This window comes from Eublepharis macularius, chromosome 14, assembly GCF_028583425.1.
Source record: "Eublepharis macularius isolate TG4126 chromosome 14, MPM_Emac_v1.0, whole genome shotgun sequence".
Taxonomy (NCBI): Eukaryota; Metazoa; Chordata; class Lepidosauria; order Squamata; family Eublepharidae; genus Eublepharis; species Eublepharis macularius.
This window is the reverse complement of record NC_072803.1, coordinates 30,978,542-31,003,010: the sequence shown is the minus strand read 5'-3', so window position 1 is coordinate 31,003,010 and position 24,469 is coordinate 30,978,542. Positions and strand designations below refer to the sequence as shown.

At 43.4% G+C, this 24,469-nt stretch overlaps 1 protein-coding gene across 6 annotated transcripts in view; it reads right to left on the bottom strand.

Annotated features, from left to right (window-relative positions):
- Window positions 1-24,469, bottom strand: part of PEBP4 (phosphatidylethanolamine binding protein 4) — a 333,303-nt gene that overhangs the window by 189,414 nt on the left and 119,420 nt on the right. For all 6 annotated transcript variants that reach the window (XM_054998347.1, XM_054998350.1, XM_054998351.1 and 3 more), the window contains one exon: window positions 19,911-20,009. In XM_054998347.1, coding sequence (XP_054854322.1) covers window positions 19,911-20,009 — 99 coding nt within the window. The remainder of the gene's footprint in view (window positions 1-19,910; window positions 20,010-24,469) is intronic.

Genomic DNA, 24,469 nt, shown 5'->3' with positions numbered 1-24,469 from the left:
AAAATAAATGTTTAAAAAGCTTTAATAGGCCATTTAATGCTCACAATGAGGTCAAAGCTGTATGTGTTCTTTGAGCCTAAAAAAAAAATTAAAATTGTACATTGATGTAATCCAAATTCTAAACAGCATCAAAATGGATTTTATGACCTGAGTAAATTGTGCAGATTAAAATAATTTTGCATGAATTATTCTGTAATTTACTGAATTTGCATGATTATGTATGACATCGTCATGAGTAGGGGCAAAGAGTTATGCACAGCACTGACTGAAAGTTTCCCAAACATACAAAATCTCAGGATCAAAATAAACAGGATGCTAGGAGATCCATGAATGGATTGCACATGCACTTATATTGGGATGAGTGCATCACGATCAGAACCAGGGCCACTGCACAAGAGGAAAGGGTATTTTAACTGTTGCCCCATGACTCCCCCCCCCCCGCCTCTCTCCAGTGCTGGGGAAACTATCCAGGCAACTTGGGAAAATATCCAGATGAAATATAGGCATGTTTCTATCAATGGGGGAAACATCAGCTGGGGGTGGGAGAGCCATGATGCAGGAAGGAAGTGACATGGGTGAAATCTACCAATTGATGCGTTGTCCTCTCCCCCCACCCCCAGCTCTCTTGCTCTGACTTTCCTGTGTGTATGGAGCATCTTCATGCCCTTATCCCTTTGAGATGGGCTATGGAGGCTAGGTCATCATCCACCATACCTTGAGCATCAATGGCTCCCCAGGGTGACCAGGTGTGGCTGAAGAGTTGTAGGGAGCATACTCCATGTCCTCAGCTGGGAATGGTGTGGGGAAAGCAGGAAGGCTGAAGAGGTGTGATTGCATCCTGGGACAGCCTCAGGTACTGCAAGGTACCAGCAGTTGGTATGTTCCCTGGTGAGGCTACAGCCTTGGGGCTGCTGCCCAGCCTGAAGGAGCAGGGCCTGGGCCTGCACAGTGCAGGCCCCAGTGCACCTCATCCCTGTGAATGGACACTAAAAGAGAGTAGTTGGAGACCAGGTACCAATGGAAGGATGCTGTGTCCCATGGTCAGCAGTGCTTGGATGGCCTTGCAGTGATTCAGAGAATGGATACTGGCCACTTTGAGTGGCTGGGAACATGGATGGGAGGAGTCATGGGCCAGTCGGGGCTCAGCAGTAGTGGAGGCTCCTCGGGAGAAGAGGAGCCCTATGTAGCCGGCCCTGACCCAGCAGGAACCAGCAAGCAGGATGATGAGCAGCAGGCTTGTCAGGGTTTACAGTCAGCAGCTGATGCAGAGCCACCATTGCCCTCCAGTCCTGATGCAACAGGTAAAACCCAGTTGGCCATCTCCAGCCCTTTGGCATCACCCACACCCTTGGAGCACCAGAAATGAAGACAAAGGATTGAGTTACAGAAGAGATGACAAAGCGCACACCTCCTGGCCCGATGCCAGCTGCTTGCTGATAGCAATGATGAGTAGCCACAGGGTAACTCCCAAGCAGCTGGCTGCTGGCATGATCCTATAGCAGGCAGCTATAAAACCCATCCAAGGAATACTGTTAGGCCTTCTTTCTTGTTTCCTGCAACTCTCTGGACTGGCTCCTGACCCTGCTTATACCTAGCCCTGGAACTCGCCCATGGACGACTCTTGGGACTCCAGACCTTGCAATTTGGAGTGACCACTGGATCAGACAACTGATGGCTTTTGAACTCCATGCTCAAAGGGCCAGACATTTGACTATACTACTTATGTTGGTGCTCTTGCCTTACTCACTCCATGCACTGACAGCACAACCCGTGCCACCCAACTTGCTCCTACCCTCCGCCCCTTGCCATCACTCACCTGGCCAGTAGGGGGGGAAAGTAGGGGAATAGGTTTCCTCGGTGCACTCTGGGGGCAGTGCAATGACGTCACTTCCAGGAGCGAAGTTGTTGTGGTGCCCCAGGAGCACTCCCATGCTTTGCAGTGGACCGATTGGCCCACTGTGAAGTGCAGGAGTGCTCTCTGCCCCTGCGTGATGATGTCATCACTTCCCAAAAGTGACATCATTGCACCGCCCCAGGAGACTGTGTATGTGATGAAATCAGAAAAGGTCAGTGCTGGGCCCCCCTCTCCCATCGGGAGGGTAAGGGAACCTGGTAATCCTACAGATATATTGGTGGACTTGCCCCAGTCTCTAGCTCTATGCCTCCCCTCCTGCTCCACTGGTGGGGTGTGTGTGTGTGTGTGGTGGCAAGCCTAGGTGTGGGCAAGCAGGATGGTGGGGCTTACCTTTCGCCGCCCCCTCCTCACATGTCCTTGGGCCTGGTTCCGTGGAGCTGCCTCCCTGTGGTTGGTTGGTTCCCCCATTCATCATGGCCATGCCATTGTACTCCTGTGATGTCTTGTGGACATGACAGCATAGTTGTTGTTTGTCCAGTCCCCATCCTGTGTGGTTTCCCCTTAGGGAGCAGTTAGATGGTACTGTTTCTGTGCCAGCTGCCTCTACAATGGCAGCCCTCATGATTATGTTGCCAATGAAGTATTAAATACAGAAACTGGTGAGTAACTTGAAATTCAGATCCCTAAACTCTTCTCCCCACAGCCTTAGTGCTAAGTGCAAATAAGATGTTTCCCTCTTCTTCACATCCACTTTTCAGTGTCACAAATGACAGCAGAAGATGCTGCTAGTTTGTATATTGAATAGTATTTAGCTCTGAGACACTGAAGGGGAAAAAACCTGTAGAATGAATTATTTGGGTGAAGGGAATAATAATTCTGTCTATGCAGTAATTCTAGGCAGGAAGGATGAAGATTTTGGAAGTTAGGTTGGATGCGGTATTTGTTTTAGGAAATTACTCTGTCATTTCTCGCTCAAAGTCAGCCTTGGAAAAAGACAAAACTGATTCCACATGACTGCTTAATCTGGAATTACCAAGATTCATTCACACCATTTTTGCCAAGGGCCTAAAATGATACCATAGCAGTCCAACATTTTCTGCCTTATTTCCCATCTTTTTTCAGACCCGGTTTGTAGTGATTTCTCCCCCACTTATAACACAATTGCAGCACCAGCTGTCCAGCCAAAGAGCTACTGAGGCGTTCCAGGGAGTCCTGTCCCTTCTAATATTTTGGTTTTTAAAAGCTTTCAGTTCTCCCTGCAAGTGTCCTAGCATTACTGAACGGATTCTTTACCTGGGAGTGGAGAATTCTTTAATGCCTTTTCCCCCTTTGCAGCAAATATGACTGTTCATTCATGCTTTAATTTTTTTCCTATTCTAACAATGAAATTACACAAAAGGAGCTCTGAGTCTTGAAAGCTCATACACTGGAAATCTAGTTGAACTTTAAGGTGCTACTGAACCCGAATCTTGCTCTTCTATTACAGACCAACACAGTTACCCACCTGAAACTGAAATTACACAATAACATTCATGCAATAAAACAGCCAATATTGTAATGTATAAAGCTACGCTCATACAAAGTTATGGTGAGACCACGTTTGGAAAATCATATGCAGTTTGGGCTCTGTATTTCAAAAAGGACACTGCAGATCTGGAAAACGTACTAAGAAGGAAAACCAAGATGATTTGGGGATGGAGGACCTTTTCTATGAGGAAAAGTTGGAGAGGCTGGGACTTTCCAGTCAAGAAAAAAGACGGCTAAGGTAGGACAAGATAAGGGTTTATAAAATTATGCATGGAGTGGAGAAAGTGAATGGAGGGCTTGTTTTCTCCCTCTCCCACAGTACTAGAATTTGGGGCACCCAATGAAATTGTGGGGAAATAGGTTCCGGACAAACAAAAGGAAATACTTCTTTCCTCAACATATAATTGAGCTGTAGGGTTCACTGCAAGTGGAGACAGTGACAGCTTTAAGAGGGGGTTGGACAGATACAAGGAGGAGAGGTCCATCAATGACTACTAGCCACAGTGACTAAAGGGAGCCTCCATATATAGAGGCAGCAAATCTCTGAATATTGGTGCTGGGAGGCAGCAGCAGGGGAGTGCCTCGGCCTCTGTGCCCTGTTTACCCTCAGGGGCAACTGGTTGACTGCAGAAATGAAACTCTGGACTTAACGGACCACCAGTCTGATCCAGCATGCTCTTCTTATGTTATGAATGATGCAGATTCAGGATTTGGGTAACACTGGCACAGTGATGAGATTTTGCTCTTGTTGCACCAAAGATGTGAGCACAAAGATGTATAAGTCTGCATTAATCAATTCAATACCATCAATTCAATACCATCTGTGCCATCTTGGGTTTCTTCAGCTATGCACTACTGTGCAGTATTTTTTTATTTTCTGGATATAACTGGAAAATTGGTTGATTTTTTAAAATTAAAAAGTCTTGAAAGAATTATAAAACTTCTTGCCATTTTTTGGTAAGTTTCGTTTTATTCAGCTGCTTTGTTACATTTTGATGTCTGCTTATCTATTGTACAAACTAGGAAGCTCACAAAGCATAGTTACAGCTAAATTTCCATTTCTAAGGATGTTCTCCCACTGAACAGGAAGGCACCGTTCATCAATGATAGAGTTTAAAGGGGAGATTCCAATGGGAAACTGCTGAAGTAGAATTTATCAGCAAATTAGGTAGTATTTGTTTATTAGGACTCAATTGACATCAGAGTCTTCTCTCCCACTTCAGGTGCTAACTTAGCATGGCAACCCTAAGACTGTACAATAGCAAATTGCTACGCCTTGAAAAATAACTGTGCTTATTTTGTATAAATCTGAGCTTTGCATACAAGTATCACAGACAACACATTTCATGGCCTTTTTAGCCCACTGTTTACAGCTTTTTTCTCTGTTCCCAAGCATGTGAGAGAACGAGTGTATGTCTTTATCTATCAACTCAGGATAACATTGTGTGCATCTGAAGACATGGGCTCCAATCCACAAAAGCTTCTGCCACCAGAAAACAGATTAAAAAACTAAAAGTGTCACAAGACTCCTAACAAAAAAAACTTCTGCAATCTACATGGCACAAAAAGTATTTTCTCGTTTGCCACAACTAAAATTTATCAGCTTCTTTGTTTCTACATTACACTGTTCACATCAGCTTTCATGTATGAAGAAAATAACTAATCATGATCTATGAGCACCCTTGATTGTGCATACAAAAGAGACTTTAAAGTGTAATTTAATTATGCTTTAGGACAAAAGTGCCCCAACCTGGATAGCTCAGGCAAGCCTGATCTCAGAAGCTAAGCGGGGTCGGCCTTGGTTAGTAATTGGATGGGAGACCTCCAAAGAAGAGCGGGGTTGCTATGCAGGAGCAGGCAATGGCAAAGCACCTCGGTTAGTTTCTTGCCTTGAAAACCCTAACCTTGAAAATCCTAGAAGGGGTTGCCATAAGTAGGCTTTGACTTGATGGCACTTTCCACCACTAGGGTATTTGCCCTCGATCATAACACAAACACTGGGAAATGAGGAAATGTGAATGCTGATCCTTTTACTCTTCCCATTCCCATACTTGAAAAAAAAAGAGCCCATGATCATGATAAGCTAGAGCAATGCACTGGTACCATGTGCATTAAAAATCTTCTTCAAGCGAAAGTGTATGCCTAGTAAATCAACAAGGCTAAGGGTGGATTTAAGAGACTGTGGATGAATGGTAAAGTAATGACAATAAACCATCACAAATAACTGCTTTAATTTATTTAGATATAGATACATATTATCCACATAGACATGCTCACACTCGCTGTTCTCTCATGCACATACTGCCTATCCCACTGACTCCCCTTTTATATTGTCTAACTTTCCACAACAACTTATGGAAAGCCATACCCCTCCCAGTGTACCAAGCATGTACCTAAAACTCTCCATCCTTTTGCAAACCCAGGCATGGTATTTTGCCCTCCCAAAAGCTATATAAAAGCAGCACTTTGCCTTAATGGTGCCCATGAAATTACAAAGATTAGTGCTTCTATTCTTCTAGTGTGCTGGCCAATCACATTTTTGTGTTGGTTTCCCCCCCATCAGTAATAAGTTACTGCTGTCATATTGTTCCAACATCTTAGGCCGTAGGGCGGCATTGTATCTCTCAGCCATTCACTGATCCTAATGCTGTTGGCTAAAGACTGTATTTAAAGGCAATATAAACAGTTTGATCTCTAAAATACGCTTGATCTATAATTTCTATACATAGTTTCTCAACTTTTATTTTAAAACAATTAGCCAAAGAGCTCTTTTTTCCCCCTTGTGATATTTGCAGCTAGGCTGACAGTAACAGCAATTAAACCCCATCTGTTTTCAGGGCATGAATAATAACAGTTGACACTCAACTTCTAATACCATTCATGGGAAACCTGTTAAACACAGAAACTTGTTGCAGCAAATATGTGCCCTTGGGGCTGGTCTGTGCCACCCGCACACATGGAGTTTAGAGACATTAGTACCAACGCTAAGATTTCTTATTTCCTTACTTTGGAGAATTCCCCCCCTCTTCATCTAGATGTCATTAAACAGCACAATTTATAGCAGTTAAACAATTTTCTTCTGATACCATCAAGCAAGTTTAAAGTCAGGTAACAAAGATACTGCCTCAAAGACCATATAGTGGCAGAAGACATCAAGGAAGCAACCTACCAAGCACTTTTGCCCTTTCCCATGCAGCCTCTCATCTTCTTACAGTTTTCCACATATCAATATATTTAATTCTCGATGTGGACAAATGGGTACTTAAATCCAGAGACTGGAGCCATGAAGAGACAAGAAACAACTTTCAACAAACCTGAAAAAGCCCCAGGATTGCAGAAAAATTTGAAATCTTAAAAAAACCACATTGGAGGTTAATCTCCCCACTCATCCCCAAATAATGAAGGCAGAACCAGTAGCTTTAAGAAATGAATGCCCTGTTAATGGGAATTATGAGGGTTGCTAAGCAACCACAACAGCATCACTAGCCTTAAAGCCTTGGTTTCTGTCAGTAAACGGCAGGAAGAGTAGAGCCCTTTCCAGAGCTATTTTGGCCTTTGAGGGAGGACTCATTGGGGCCAGGCATAGCAGCAACCACCAGGTAACTTATCATGCAACCTTCATGATTAATCCAGGCTTGGCTGCTTGCTTCTGTTCAAGCGCAGCACCTCCAAGCAATAGCCAGTATAGTGTAATGGCTAATGTTTCATATTAGGATCTGGGAGATCCAGGAGACCCAGTTTGGTGTAGTGGTTAAGAGCATGGGACTCTAATCTGGAGAGCCGGGTTTGATTCCCCACTCCTCCACGAAGCCAGCTGGGTGACCTTGGGCGAGTCACAGTTCTCTGGAGCTCTCTCAGCCCCACCCACCTCACAGGGTGATTGTTGTGGGGTAATAATAACACTTTGTAAACCACTCTGAGTAGGCATTGAGTTGTCCTGAAGGGCGGTATATAAATCAAATGTTATTATTATTAAAGTCTCCCTCTGCCATGGAAGCTCACTGGGTGATTTTTGCACTGCAGACTGAAAACATTTAGGTTCACACATAATGACAAATCATGGTTTGTGCTAACCACAGTCAACAGCACAGTTCTAAGCACCTTGACTTCGGTGGATTTACACATGTGTACCTCTGCTTAGGACTGCACTGTTAGTCTTCAAAATCATTATTTCTGTCCCAGACGTGCCACTCTCCCTGTTTCCTATAAGAATCCCCAGAATCTATCCCCCTAGGGTCCCAGTGGGAGCGGGGACTGAGCACTCAACTTTTTAAACTCCTAATGCACGTGCTTTGTGCGTGTGCTCCTGGTAACATCATAGTGCAGGGCCTGAGCGCACTCCCACATTGTGCAGTGGGCCAATTTGGGCCCCAAAATCAGCCCACTGCAAAGCATGGGAGCACTCCCAGGACGGAGTGACATCTTTGCACTGCCCTGGAAGTGCATCCAGGAGGCCTGTTCCCCTGTCTTTCTGCCCCCACTGGCCAGGTGAGTGATGGAAGGGGGTGGAGGGTGGGAATGGGGGATCCCCTGGCCCCATCACGGGACCTAGCAGCCCTACTCCAAAAGAATGGAGCAACTTCTCACATTATGACAAACTAGGATGTCCAACTGTAGTTTACAAACCCACTTCAAATTATAGTTTGAGATTTTGGTTTAGTGTAATAGATTCTTCCCATCTTTCATTTTAAAAATTCTATAGCCCCTTTCATTGCAGAGATATAAGCAGAAAGCTTATCTCTGCAATGAAAGGGGCTAGAGACTGACTTTTTTAAAAAAATGAAAGATGGGTTTTCAGAGAACCTGTAACAGATATTCTTATAAAGTTGCCAGCATTGTTTTTTCTTTTTTCTTTTTTTGCACAAATAGATTTTTAAAAATGGTTATAATTGACATAATGATACCCAGTTGCTGATTTAAAAAAAAAACTGGAAAAGGCCTGATGGGGACGTGGTGGCTGCTACTGAGGGACTGGGGGAGGGAAACTATGGGGAAACTTGCCATGTGGAAGCCCCAGTGCTGCTCTGCTGTACTGGGACACTATATATGCTTCTCCTGTGTGCAAAACATCAAGAACTCCGTTTCTCAGTTATATAACACTGCTTGCATTCCTTTCCTTTTTTTTTAACAAGCAGAAAGTTATCTATTACAGGACCCCAGCAAGACAGAACGATATATTATCACTACTATCTATGGCATTTGTAATATTAGCACAAAATGACAGCATATATAACTGACACAGCAGGGCACACAATTTTTAAAAAAAACCACATACAGCAAAGATGGACTCAGGGGTCTATAGAGTTCTTAGGCATGCTTAAGATAACTTCATAACCGAGTATACTACTAGGAGTACTAACAGTCATCATCAACAAGCCCACATGGGAACCACAGGAGGGTAAATTCTTTGGAAAATTTGGCCCATACACATGCCCCCAAACCTCTCTTGCATACATAGATCTTATAAACTTTCAGGGATCTGAGCAGGTCAGTTTTTTATCTCTATCTTAACTGCTCTCAGCATCCTGTGCCTCTTTAGGCATGCCCAGTCTTCACCAGGCAATTTTTTCCTTTTAATTAATTACGAAGTTAAATTGTTCTGCGTATCCAGGGAGTCTTCTTAGTACGCAGAAACCTCTACCTTGTCTCTGGTGGTCTCACTCAGTTGCTTTCCTTCCTGGCACAAGACATTCAATTTACTATTAGATAAAGTGACTTTCAGTACAGGGTTTCCTAAGGTTTCTGAATCCTAAAAGGGAATCAGAAATGTTAGCAATCACATGGAACAACATGACAAAACATACAGACAGCAAAGAACTCAGGCCAAACAGGTCTTGCCCAAAAGTATGAAAGACATTCAGGAGTACAAAAATTTATTTATTTATTTATTTATTTATTTATTTATTTATTTATTTATTTATTTAGAGCCTGCCTTTCTTGCTGGGACTCAGGGCGGATTACACTGCGTACAACAATACAATCAATGGTAAGGGACATCCAATAGACAATGCAATATGATTTGACTTATAGAAATATGAAACCAACCAGAAATCATAAACAGCAGTGAAGCAAAGTGTAAGTATTAAAATGACACATTGGTAATGCGATCCTAATCAGAGTTACTCCCGTCAAAGCCCTGCGCTGTAAATAATGCAAAAAAGGATAGCCTAGGCAAGCCTGATCTCATCAGATCAGAAGCTAAGCAGAGTTGGCTTTGGTTAGTAATTGGACAGGATACCTCCAATGAAAACCAGAGTTACAGAGACAGGCAATGACAAACCACTTCTGTTAGTATATTGCCATGAAAACCACACTACGGGTTGCCATAAGTAGCTATGACTTGATGGCACTCTCCACCACCACAAGAATCTCTTTATAGCAACAGCTAGTATAAACTATATACTGTGGTATAGTCTATAGTCCCTACCCCAAGCTTTGTTCTGAATCATGTTGTTACAGTATAGCCCTACTTTCTGTGTAAAAAGCCCTCCTGAGTAATTCAGTTTTGCATAGTTTGCAGACAGCCAGAAGGGTGGGAGCCTTTCTAAAGTCAATAGGCAGGCCATTCCATGAGGTAGGGGCCCCCATAAGAGACAATGCACATGTGTGGGCTGTTGAGTTTGCCACTGATTTTTTTTCCTGGTTGTGACGGAAGTGATGTCAGCGCAGGAAAATTGCAACCCTGCCTTCAATAAATCTGTAATAGAAAAGTAAAGCATACATTGGCACAATATACATATAAAATCTATTCTTTCTATCCTTCACACATAACATTCATTCACACATGGCCCAGATAGCACAAGAGAGGCATAAATGGGCATGTGTGGAAAATACCCTTAGAGTGTAACAGGCTGAATACTGAGCAACTGGAGATTTGAAGATATTCCCTGCATAAGAACCTGATAATTGAAATAACCTTGCTTCTTTTCCTGGGGATCTGCTTTACTTTCCCAGCTGAGCAAGCAGAAAGGACAGAGCTCTGGCGGGGAGAATGTGCAAATGGCATCCCACTCTCTGAGCACCAACAAACACACAGGGAGAAAGGAGGTTAACTGGTGGTGAGTCATATTGATAATCCAAGTGCTGTGGAAAGGCAAAAGGCCCATCTCATTGATCACTATTGCTCACTCCTGCCAACCAAGGAGATGGCAAGAAAACAAACAAGGGCTATGCAAACCAGAGGCACAAATGCCCACTCACCAGGTGTCTAGAGAGGTTAATCCAAGAACCCAGTGCTACAGTTTACAAAATAACCCAGCATATGCAGATAAACAGAAACACCCCTCCCACCCCACCACACGCACACTTCCCAGGGAATCCTGGGATTAGCCAAACCTATCCCTACCAAGTCTCTGGTCCCATTTCTGAACCATTCTGCTACTTTTAATGTTAATCTTGTTTGCTTAAGATAGCACCTGTTTCTATGGTGACACTTGCAACCCAGAACCTATTCATCAGCCAATAAGAGGAAATTCACTGATAAAGTCAACCAACAGAAAAAGAAACCGCTTGCAAAATCCTCAAGAGGCGGGTGGCCCCTTTTCACAAACAGCTATTCCCCCCCTCCCTTTTAACGGAGGCCTGGTCCTTTCACAGAAATGTTTGGCTATTTGTCCCTCTCTCAGCACAACTCTATACACACCAAACACAGAAATACACACAGAGAAAAGATTAAGAGATCATTGCTGACGAAAACAGCCATGCTCTTAGTGTCACAGAAGCAGCTTGCTAGCCTTACATCCTACTGGGGCATGCTTTTCACACCGCTACCGTACTGCACAGAAGGAACAGCTGTCTCCATACCACATTCCTCACTGAACAGATTGTTTCCTTTACCGTCCCTGCTGCTTCACCTTCAGGCATCAAAGCGTCCTTAATGAGAACACCTGGAGCGCTAAGAGACAAGGCTGCCTGCCTGTGCCCTACATGGGCACAGTTGGGACATCGTTCCACCACGCATGTTTGAAATAAATCTCCTGTCATGAGCTATTGCTTACATCCAGCAACCTCAAAAAGTAAACAGAGACTTCTGTGGTATTGTTGGCTCTCAATATGGAGTATGGCCATCTGGGAGAGAAGAAAACCTAGCCATTCCCGTAGTAAAAGATGGGAACCAAGTCTCCTGAGAGGTCTTCTTAGCAACTGAGGTAAGTGTGAAGAAAAAGAGGGAGCAAGACCCAGTGCTTAGTTGGGAGGGCATGCTTAGGAAAGAAGCCCCAGAGTTATTTTATGGAGCGCCCTGCTTCCGGGTGCAGTGATGGCCACTTACATAGGCATAGTTTACACACATGTTGATGAATTAGGGGGTTGACATTGTAGAACAGGCTGTACCTCTTCAGATGGCAGGTGATAGATTCGTTTTCCTTCATGTAAAAAAACCCATGCCAATAGAAAACAAGCTTCTGTCTCCTCTTTGCTTGTTATGCTTGTTTTCTGCTCGCAAAGAATCCTCAACACAGAGGAACGTACCAAAAATGACCCTTGTGCTGCTCTACCGGCAGTCTGTCACCTCAGCATTCTTCTGCCTTATTCCCACCTCATTCTCCTGAATGTTGAAATCAGTCCACAGATGGCTTTAATGGGGATTAGATAAACTGACTGAGGACAGGTCTTTCAACAGCATTATTTTAATTCAAATTTTAAAGAAGATATACAATCCACAATACTGCAACATATTCTAATTTCTCAGATTAAAAAGCACGCACCCTAAATCAAAATCAGAATTGGGGGGAGTGGAAGACTTCAGAAAATAACCAACTATTAGTAAACATACTTAATACATATACAACCAAAATAAGCTATCACAACAAAAAGGACCTATACACCCTCTTGTCCAGTTTATAATGATAAGCCATACATTCAACAAAAGAGTTTTAAAGAATTTAAAGTTTACATTTGTCATATGAACAAAATCCATAATTTTCACCCACTCAGCCATTTCCCAAAGTTTTAAATGGCAATTACAAAAGAGGGTAGTGTCTGTCAACATGTTACTATTAGTATTCTGGCAACTATACATCCATGGTGGGTATATTGATCAGAAACTGTAAACCATGATGGTCTCATCTGCTCCATCACATATGGTTGCCAGCCTCGTGGAATTACAACTGCTCTCCAGACTAGAGACCGGTTCTCCCAGAGAAAAAGGCATCACGTCCCTGCTGAGCCCTTCCCCAAACTCCATCCTTTCCAAGCTCTGCCTCCTAAATTTCCAGGAATTCCCAACCCGGGGTTGGCAACCCTACACAATCAATGCCTAGCCATTCTGCAGCTTAGCAGAACTGAGGATGAGAAAGAGAGAGGCTTTTCCACTGGTCATCCTTCCAACTCTCTTTCTCTCTGAAGACTCTCTGACCAAGAAGGAGGACTAGGGTTGCATGTGCCCGTCAGCGGTGAGTAAACTCTAGCAGTTTCCCCCTCTACCAACCAATCACTGGCAATCAGCGGGAGGAGGTAGGCCACCTGGTGATTGCCCACGACTGGCAGGTAACCCGGGCAAATGGGTGTGCACACTCCAGGTCTGCATGAGATAGAGGGCATGTGCGCTTCATATCAGAGCTGATTCTTTAAGAATCCGCCCCAAAGCATAGTGATTCTTAAAGAACTGGCCCCGGTGCAAATTGGGTGCCCTCCCGCATCTCACACGATGACATGACTTCCGAAAGTGACATCATCACACACGGGACTGGGACAATGTGCATGAGAGGATGGTGCAAATGACACCTTTATCAGTTGCCAGGAAGAACAGTAGCAACCCTAGGGAGGACTGCAAGATCACTTGTACTCATGTTCTTTCACCATCCTGTATTTAATACTCCTTTGTTAGCCACTTAGGATTTTTGTTTGAAAAAGACAGTTTGTGTGTGAATCAGCTAAATGGAATATTTAAGAAAATCTCTGAATCCTCTTTGCTGGGGGCTTATGGCAGAGAAGGCTGACTGCCTTCAAACCTTACTGAACTAGGTTACCAACTTCAAGCTGGGGTATGGAGTTCTTCAAGAATGACAACCGATCTCCAGACTACAGATATCAGTTTTCCTGGAGCTTCCTCCCTCTCCCCAGGCATCACCTCCAAATCGCCCCCGTGGAGTTTCCCCAAGCTGGAGTTGGCAACCATATATCTGAAAACATCTGGCTGGCCAATGTAGGACTGGACTAGATGGACTCTTGATATAATCCAGGGAGCTTTTATGTTCTAAACAGGTTTAGTTTCCCCACTCTCAAACTTTTACCTGACACACTTTGTAGGGCCTTCAGTTGCTTACATGGACAATTTTTATATATTGTATTTATATTGTATTTAATATATATAATTTTGCATTTTCATCCAGATTTCAAATCCTATTGTTTGTGAAAAACAGAGTATTCCTCCCTTCAGCCAGTTATTCTCAGGGTAGATTTTTCTTTCTCCTTCCCTATGTTTCAAGAAGGAATTTTCATGCAGGAATTCTTCTCTGACAGTCATTTTCTATAACAACTTTGTATTCCCTCCTCCCCAATCCATTAATAAAACTAAACGTTAAATTAACAGAAGAGTATGGATTTACTTCACTTCTCTCCTTTTGCTCTCAATGATTTGGAAAGGGGGGCAAAATACACGTTCCTCCTCTATTCCTCCCAGTGAATTTAGAAAGTAAACACTGTTTACTGGATCTCTATGTAAAACAGTTCAGTCTCTGCCTAGTTACCTGATACGCCTCAGTATACGTAGGATAATGTGATAAATTTATTTCTAATTTGCTGCATTATCTTTGGAATATTTTAATGACTCACTGAATGAAGTAAAAAACGCTATTTCAAATGAACAATTATGCTGCATTAGAGTAAAGCCTGATTATATTTAAACACTGCTTGCATGGATAACGGGACATATCGACCTCCTGCCTTTGAGAGCTAATTTGGCTCTTATCTCTAAATAATTTTACACTGCAAATTACCATGAAAACCTAAAGGGCTTTAAAAACAGTCATCAAAAGATATTATTCCACTTTGTAGCAATGTTTTTAAAAAAATATACATTATTTTGAATTGGAGCTAAAGCACCCTCTCCCCAACAATTTGAGAAACGTTGTCGTCAATGGTGATAAGCAATGAATGGTGAATTGTGTAACAGAAGGTATTCAATAGATTAGGCTGTTGAAAGTTTCAACAGGATGGGGCAAAGTTCTGGCTGAAACCCTACAAGACTGAATTCAGCTTGAAGAGTTTTGGGGTGGTGCCAAAGTAATACAGCACAATGGCACTGAATATTTTGATGCTAGAAAGCCAAGTCTTATCTGTAGGGACAACCTTACCTCCATTTTGTGGAGAAGGAAGTGGGGGAAAAGAACCAAGCACTTTGATCTAGGTCATACAGCAGACCTGGAACAAAAAGTTCAAGAATAAGCATATTTGACATCAGAAAGATTTTGGCCTTTATCTTCCCCTCCTCCTCCAAATAAGATTCCCATTGGTGCATCTTGAATTATCAAAACCTGTTTACTGTCTGACACACTTGAATTGGAGCAGCCTTTGGAGAATTTTCTAAAAATCCACTTGGTACAAAAAGTTGGCTGGCAAGATTGTTTGTCTGTTGTAAATTATATGGAGCACATTTTACCAGTCCTAAAAGTATGACACTCACTTCTGATTCACTTCCAGGCCTAATTCAAAATGTCAATCACTTACCTTTAATACTCAAACAGTGTGGGACATGGGTATCTAAAAGACTGCTTTGTTCCCATATGAACTCTTCCACCAGTTTTCTGTGGAGGCCCTGCACCTTGTGTCTGAGAATCAGTAAAAGCCCTGAGTTAAAAGGATTATTTTTCCTTGGCACCAAAAGCTTAACTGGCTCAGTGCCAGGCTAATGGCTATGGGGAGGGAATCCTGTAGCTGAGGTACCACTTGCATTAGTTTTTAAACACTTGTCTTTTCCGCAATTGGCCTTTTACATTCTTGTATAGGTCTTTTAACATTGATTCTGCCACCACTGGCCTTTTAAGCTACTTTTATGTTGCTGTATCTTGTTTACTGTAATCAATAAACATTTTATTACTGCTGGTCATTCTTAACTGTTATTGAATGTTACATGTTTCATTGCTTTTGCAGAAACTGGAAGCTCTCTCAGCTTTGGATATTGTAAATAAAATGAACATGGGTCTCTTCCTAAGTGCAGGAGGCAAGGTAATCACAATCCTACAGCAGTGTAAATAACTAAGGACAAAGTAGATATAGACACATGTCCATATTAGATCAAGACAAAAGGAGGAAAATGTGTATAGGCAAAAGCCTTTCAGTAGACAGGCAATTTAGCAGGTCCACCTAGACTAGAGATAGCTCACATGATGTCTAGTTGGGGAAGCAGGATGGTCATAGATTTCTAGCTGGGGAAGCATGATAGTCACAGGCAGAAAGGTCATTTGAAACTCATAAAATCTTTATTGTATCTCAGATAGGTTATCCATTCTTCATCTTTTTTTCATATTTCCTTAAAACATTATTAAGATATAAACGGAAGTCGCAAACATATATACATGCACATAGTTTCTATTTCTAGTTTGAATTTGTTGCTCAGCCTCTGAGCAGTTCTGAAAAATCAGGTAAGCACATTTCTTCCCTCTCAATTATAGCCTTGTAGCTGTGAAGAAAAACTGAACTACCACCGTGCTATGAGAAGCTACACCATGCCATTTGAACAGACTCGCTTTACAGAGGGAAACTATATTGAATTTCAGACTTTTTTGCCTGCCTCAAGTTATTTTTAATTACAATAATTAGCAAGAGCTAACATGCTAGAAAGATCTGCATACAGAAGGAGGAACGTTCGCTCCAGCTTTTTGTGATTAATAAATTAATAAATATTGAAATTAATGAGAGACTTTCAAGACCCCATTGTTAAGGAATGCATAAGGATTCCTGTGAAAGAATTTGTATAGGAGTAAAATTGTACACAAGCTGCTACAATTATTCTGAATGCTTTATTTCTTCAGCCAATTATGAAAATCATGGAAAGTATTAATATCCAATTTTAATTTGCTCAATATTCCCATTAACAATAAAAAGTCTAATTAAGGTATCTGTACAAAAAGCCCTTGGCAGTAATTTCAGAGAATAATAGAGAAGAACAACTCGATATTTCTTTTTAAATGCAGGTTGCAAATTAATTGATATCTTAATTAGACTTTAGTACCGAGATTATTAGATCAAATGAGAGTTGAAAACACCTAAACTTTTAAACCTATTATAAAATACAAGAAGGCATAAAGAGAAATAAGCAGCTTTTCTAAACGGTGCTTCCCTGAATCTGGTAACTCATGGAGAGAAAGGTCAGAGACAATGCAACAGAATTAGTGGACATAAATAGTAATAATAGCTGTGCTTCTCTTTTCTACTACAGAATTTCTGGCATTAAAAAAATCCACTTCTGAATTAAAGTTCATACTACTCTAGACTGACAGAGAACTGTGCCTACTCAAGTCTGAATGATAAATTTGCGACAAGCTCTTTTGAGATGATCTCTAGGGGAACAGTGAATGTATATAAGGGGAGACGGAGCAGGATCACAGCAGGAAGCCCCCCCTCCCCTGATCTAGTCGTACTCAATCAAACAAATGTATACAGGGCTACCTCCATATATTCAGGAGCCCTGGCTCTCAGTCATGTACAGAAAAGCTGTATTTTTACATGCATATGATTGGGTCTATACATACGCATGTGTCCTCAAGTCACAACCAATTTAAGATGACCCCAGCAAGGGGCTTTCAAAGCAAGTGAGAAGCAGAGGTGGTTTGTCATTGGCCTCCTCTGCAGAGTCTTCCTTGGCAGTCCTGAATCCAAGTACCAACTCTAAATAGCTTCTGCGATCAGACAAGATACGGTTATACTGTGCCACCCTCCCTCCTTGGTTAGCTTTATACAGGGCTTTTTTTCTGGGAAAAGAGGTGGTGGAACTCAGTGGGTTGCCCTCAGAGAAAATGGTCACATGGCTGGTGGCCCCGCCCCCTGATCTCCAGGCAGAGGGGAGTTTAGATTGCCCTCCACGCCGCTCAGCTAAACTCCTCTCTGCCTGGAGATCAGGGGGTGGGGCCACCAGCCATGTGACCATTTTCAAGAGGTTCCGGAACTCCGTTCCCCCGCGTTCCCCCTGAAAAAAAGCCCTGGCTTTATACGCTAGCTCAAATGAATGTGCATAGGTCAGTGATGGAACGTACACATAGGTCTTATTCCCTGCCCTCCCCAAGCTCATGCATTGTTACCCATTTGAAGAAAGCTGCCCAATAAAAAGGGAGCTGATGTTGATAAGACCATTATTGTTAATGGCACACCAATACACTTGCTCTCGTCTCTTGCCAAACAGGTTTTGCGGACTTTTGAAGCGCTTAAGAAGTTGACAAACATTCTCTTTAATCAGACACAAGAGCTGGATAAAAGAAAAACCTGTACACAGCATAAATGGAGAGAGCTGTATTGTACCATTTTCAAATTCCTGGGGGAAAAAACCTTATTCCCTGCCTTTAGACTGGGTACAGAGAACATAGGGCCTAAGCTTATAAAAATAGTATTGTCGAAGGCTTTCACGGCCGGAGAACGATGGTTGTTGTGGGTTTTCCGGGCTGTATTGCCGTGGTCTTGGCATTGTAGTTCCTGACGTTTCGCCAGCAGCTGTGGCTGGCATCTTCAGAGGTGTAGCACCAAAAGACAGAGATCTCTCAGTGTCAAACTGTGGAGAAGATGTTAGCAGGTAAGATGTAAATTACCTGCTAACATCTTCTCCACAGTTTGACACTGAGAGATCTCTGTCTTTCGGTGCTACACCTCTGAAGATGCCAGCCACAGCTGCTGGTGAAACGTCAGGAACTACAATGCCAAGACCACGGCAATACAGCCCGGAAAACCCACAACAACCATCTTATAAAAATAGCTTTTTTGCTTCCCCACCTTCTCTACAGTCTACATTTCTAATATAATTATGAGGACACCAATTCAGACACTGCTGTTTCTCGCAGTCAAGTTTGAGTGGACACCATGACACTGACTTCTTCTAATCTGTATAACAGTCAAACCACTGAACTGCAAGCTGATTAAAAGTGTATTATTTAGCATCGGTGTGTGAATGCACACACCTGCACAAACTTTACTTAAAGACAAGTGAAATTATCATTTTCATGTCAAAATTGTCACTTTTAACAAGGGAGAACTTACTTTGTCCAATAGGTATACCCACAAAGTTAAATTTGTTTTCCTCCAAGTCCTGGGCTTTAAAGGTTTGGGCGCAGGGTTGCCAAGGCCTGGAGCTCTTCTGGAATTACAACTGCTCACCAGAAAACAGAGACCAGTTCTTCTGTAGAAAGTGGCTGCTTTGGCGGGTGGACTGTATGCCAATTATACCCTATTGAGATCTCTCCCTTCCCCAAACCCCACCTTCTCCAGGATCCACCCCCAATTCTTCAGGAATTTCCCAACTCAGAGTTGGCAACCATATTTGGGAGCAGCCCCAAGGACCAAGTCTAGGGATGCTCTGATCTGTGTGAGGGCCAACAGAATTCTCCTTGAAACTGAAATGCTAACATATGCCTCGGGAGCTAAATTTATTATACTCTCCCTGCATCCAGCTCCAGCTGCCATTGATGAGACCATGTTAGGGACAGCAAGGACAGGCATTTTTCCATTGTGTTTGGATCCAGCTCGAATACACATACACACACACACACTTACTGACTCACTCACTCTGAAACATTTGCCTTGAATTTAACATTTGTATCTTTCTTAATTCCTGTGAACTGTTCTGGGTGCCAAATTTGGCTGAAATGTAAGATTACAAATATAAACCACCACCACAATAAAAACTGAATGTCACATGGGCGATCCATATCCAGATCTCCTCATTTATTTTCAAACCTTAACAAGCTGCCCATTTCTGATGGGGTTAGTGCTTTTCCCTGTGACATTTTCCCTATAGAAAATGAGCCCTCATAGTTTCACCTACCACTGGACATGAAAAAAGACAAGTAGAGTAAGCCTGTATTTTTTCCTCAACTGGTGCTAGCAGTAACTTGGAGAATGGCGGGGAAATGGTGTGTAAAGAAAGGATTAGCATTCCCCTCCTCTATGGCCACAGCCCTGATACAAATCGGGTCCCACCTGCAGTTGCTTTTAAAGGTTTAAAAATATATTGGGATATTCTATCATGTGTTGTTTAATGTGTAGTTTAAGGCTGAACAAAAGCTACAGTAGAGTCACTCTAGATCATCTTTGTAAATCTCTTGCCTATCCTGTGGGACAAATAATGGCCCTAGCCCAGCCCACAGTTATATCATGTATAGTGCCATCCGTAATGCTCTACAATATCTACCTCCAAGTCAACAAAAAAGTTATCATGAATACACAGTCTGAAAAACAATACTGACATTTCCTTTGGGGATTAACCAACAAATGAAACACAGAAAACAATTTAGGAAAAGTCCAGCTCTAACCAACTAAAGACGCTAAATGAACATCTTCAAAAGTAGCACCACCAAAACTACTAGTAAGGAATATTGGTACTCACTCTGATGTTGGTGACAAGCCAATGTCTCCAGTAACGGTACTTTGGATTTGCTCGGCTAGGGGCATCTGGATCCACCATGATCAGAACATAGTGCTTATTCTGTAAAGTGAAATGGAAAGATGATCTTAGCTGACAAGCAAGTTAAGAAAGAAAACTTTCCCAGCAAAAGAACTATAATTCATCCACTTTCCTATGCCGACACTACCTTCAGGTCTGCATTATACTTTTTCTTTTTTGCCAGAACAGTTGCTACATACAGAGAATTCTAATAGAAGCAACGGGATACGGTCAAGCAGAAAAGAGAATAAATAATTTATGTCAATTTTTGCAAAGAACTACTCACATTTGAAAAGGCCATATATGATGCTGTGGGAAAAAAGGAGGTGGGCAAACAAAATGTAATGTGGTATAAGAAAACTGGAAGCTCACTACATGATGCATGAAAAGGATTTGTTTTTTATTTAAGACATGGTTTCAGCAGTGCCACTGAACATATATAAATAAATGTTTCTTACTGGTAATACATTATGTTATACCTAACTTTAAACTATCAAACAGGGCAGGAAAACAATACTTTGAATTCTTCAAAGGTAGTGATGGAAAAAATAATCCCCCAAACCTTTTTTTTAACTGGTGGGGGTGGAGTTGGTGCTTGATGCCCTTACTAAATGTCAGGAGATTTACTAGCTTATAGAACAGACTACAAGCTCATAGTTGCTTTCCTTCGAGCCCTTTTGTCTAAGGGGGGGAGTATCTATAAGAAATATTGAAAAATCAGTGTGGCTGCTAAGAGAACAGGAAAATAATTTTCTTTCTTAGAGGGATGACACACACCATACTGCAGACTTAGAGACAGGAAGGGATCAGGAAAGAGGATGGCTTTTGTAGAGGGTGGAGTGACCTCAGACTAAGAAAAGGCTGAGGTGTATTTCAGTAGAGCTAGGAGTTACCTCACACAGGGCCCATGGACAGGAAAATGATTGTTTTGATGAAAGGATAGTGACTTCACACAAGGTCAAATGACAGAAGAAGGCGAAGATTGGTTTGACAGAGGGGGAATTGACCTCACACAGTAGCCATGGACAGCTGGGGTTGGGAGGAAGATTGGCTTGCTGAAGAGACCGAGAGCCAAGCTACAAGTGACGCCTGACACAGGTTGGACACTTGTCAGCTTGCCTCAAGTTTTGATGGGAAATGTAGGCATCCTGGTCTTGCAGCTGTAATGGAGAGCCAAGCTGTAAAACCAGGACGCCTACATTTCCCATCAAAACTTGAGGGAAGCTGACAGGCGTCCAACCTGTGTCAGGCGTCACTTGTAGCTTGGCTCTGAGTGATCCCACATGAGAACTATGGACAGGAAAGGCTTGGAACAGGAGGACAGATGAGGACCAAACACAGTCAACAACACAGGGGAAAGCTGATGCAAAAAATCTCCCATAGAGCCTAGATGAAGAAGGGAAACAGTATGGAAATGTTAGGAATGCTGAATTTAATATGCTGAATCAAAAATAATCAGCTAAGTCTTTGGTTTTCCAACTTTAATGAAGAATGAATTGAAATAAGCAATGGAGGAAATGTGGTAAATGAGGCCTTATTTTGTACAGTATGATGCTAAATTCCCAGAAAACATTAGAATTTGAGTTGGCATCCACATTTCTCATTTTGTTTGACTATCTCCTAACCAATGATTGTATGGTCATTTCCCTGAAGCTTAAAAACATCTGACCAAAAATAAAGAACAAAATTTCTGATCAGCCGATAACTCCTGCTATTTTAATGGACCTCTTGGAAAATGCAAAGAGATTCTAGACTAGGAACTTAACTAAACGCCAACGGGTACTTATCTCAACGTCACTATCTTGATCGATGCCTTGTGATATTTGTTCTAGGAACTTAATTGGACCTGATGACTGAAGGTCTTTGAAAAGATCTCCAGCTTTTTAAAAACCTCAGACTGCAGCTGCAGTGACCACAGCACAGGGAGAAAGGAGGTTTAATTCATACTGTTATCACTGTCTAAATCAGGGGTCTCCAACACAAAGCCCTGGATGTAAGGTTGACAAGTCCCCTGGAGGAGAGACCTGGCACTTACCTCTATGACATCCTCATGCATGCACTCCCAGTGTGGCACAATCAGGGCTTTTCTTCTGCCGGAACGCACCAGAATGGCATTCAAGCAGTTATCAAAACTGCCCCCTCTGCTCCTGGCCTTTTTGGGCCAAAATGGGCCTGAAACAGCCAGGATTTGGCCCAAATTGGCCTGGAGTGGGCCACTGCCAGGCAGGGGAACACTCCCCCGCCTGGAAGTGGTTTGATCCTGGCTGTTTCGGGCCCAATTAGGCCGAAATGGGCCCAAAATGTCCATTTTGGGCCAGAAACAGCCAGGATTGGGTTCAAAACAGCCAGGATCGGGCCTATGATTAGTGGGGGAATGCTCTCCTGTGCGGCAGCAGCCCATTCCAGGCCATTTGGGGCCGATCCTAGTGGTTTCGGATATGTTTAAGCCCAATTTTGGCCCTAAATGGCCAGGATCGAGCCCAAAACAGCCAGGATCGGGCTGCTGCTGAGCAGAGGAGAGCTCTCTCATATGGCAGCAGCTCATTCCAGGATGATTTGGGCCTTATCCTGGCCGTTTAGGGCCCATTTTTGCCCAATTTGTGCTCTAAACGGCCAGGATTGAGACGAAACGGGCCCCAAATGGCTGTTTTGGGCCCGAAAAGGCCAGCATTGGGCCCAAAACAGCCAGGATTGGGCCTGTGCCTGGTGAGGGAGTCCTTTCCCGTGTAGCAGCAGTCCATTCCAGACTGATTTGGGCCCAATCCTGGCCATTTCAGGCCCATTTTGGTCCAATTTGTGCCCTAAAAAGCCAGGATTGGGCCAGAAACAGCCAGGATCAGGCCTCTGCCAGGCAAGGAAGTGCTCTTCCATGTGGCAGCAGCTCATTCCAGGCCAATTTGGGCCTGATCCGGGCTGTTTCAGGCTTGTTTTGGCCCAATATGGGCTCTAAATGGTCAGGATTGGGCCTGAAACGGCCAGGATCAGGCCACTGCCAGGAGAGGGTGTGCTTCCCCATACCGCAGCGGCTGGTTCCGGGCTGATTCAGGCCTGATCTGGGCCAAATTCGGCCTGATCCAGGCTGAATCGGGGCCTCTGTGGCGCACAGGAGTGCTCCCAGAGTGACCACGGCCTGCGTGATGATGTCACTGCCCGGAAGTGACATCATACACAGTATTGGGAATGTGCACACATGTAGTAACAGGGGCACCACCTCCCCCCAGGAGTTGCCCTGGGTCAGATTTCTCCCACCTCTTTCCCCAGAAAAAAATCCCTGTCACTTCCTAGAGTGATGTCATCGTGAAGACCCTGGGAGTGCTCCCAGGCTTTGCACGGGGCCAATCAGAACTCCAAACTCCCAGGGCCTGTATGATGATGTCACTCCTGGGAGTGACATCGTTACACTGCTTTCAAAGTGAGCCTCAGCAGGCCTGTCCCCACGCCTTTCCCCCTGCCAGGCAGGTGAGTGGTGGTAGGGGTGGAAGCTGGGAGCAAAGGATCCCTTGCCCCAATGGAGGATCAGCAACTCTACCTGGGTGTCATGGTGTAAGCAGTCAGCCTGGCCTCCGCCATCTTTAATAGCCGTTTAACATGGCTGTGATATAAAATCACAAGGCCCCTGGATTTAAAATGACAGTTTGCATTGCAGCCAGGGGGTGAGACCAGCTAACAGTTGCTGAGTTCCGCCTGGGAGACTCAGGCATGAATGGAATGCCGCATAGGAATGCGGAGTGATCAGTGGTGATTGGATCTGCAGTCCCTCCAGCCCCTAATGAATCCAGCACAACAAAGGTCTCGCAGAGTCATCCCCACTTTCCCCGCTTCCATAATGAGATCTCCTGTCCTTGACTGAGGAGCTGGTCAAATGGCATTCATAAGTATTTACAGTTCTTTCCTGGGAAGGTACATTCCCCAACTAAATTCATCAACTTAGCTCCGGTGGACTTCATTTAACAAACTACCCCTTTATGCAGAGCCAGAACAAATTCTGCATTCTTTTTCACATGCCCCGGCAGCTACCAATCAAAGTAATCAAACCTTTTGTGACTCCCAGGAACTGACAGTTGGAGTCTTTGTTCTAGCAGCTAGGCGGGCTATCCCACCTCAGGGCACGTTTTACCCTATAAAGGTAGTGCCCTGGCCTCATTCAAATTGTGCACGCTTCCTGGCTGCTCCCTTAAGGTCGCTTCCCTAAGCCTCTCTCTCTCAGTACATGCTTACCGGATCCAAAGCGCTGTTCCCTTGAGGTTTGCCCTAAGCCTCTTGTTCTCCTGGCCAAGAACGCTGACGTTTGAAGCTACTCTCTTCTCCTGCAGACTGGACTACTCTTCAGGATAGGTAGATATTCCCCTCACTCTATTTCAACTTCTGACTGGCTTCCTAGGACTCTGTGTGCGTGTAACCATTTTTACCTGGTATTCCTGTGCATGTGTGCATGTATTATTCCCTTTTAATAAAAGTTTGCTCTTTGAACTTAAGCATCAGCCTTGTTTGCTATTTTGGAA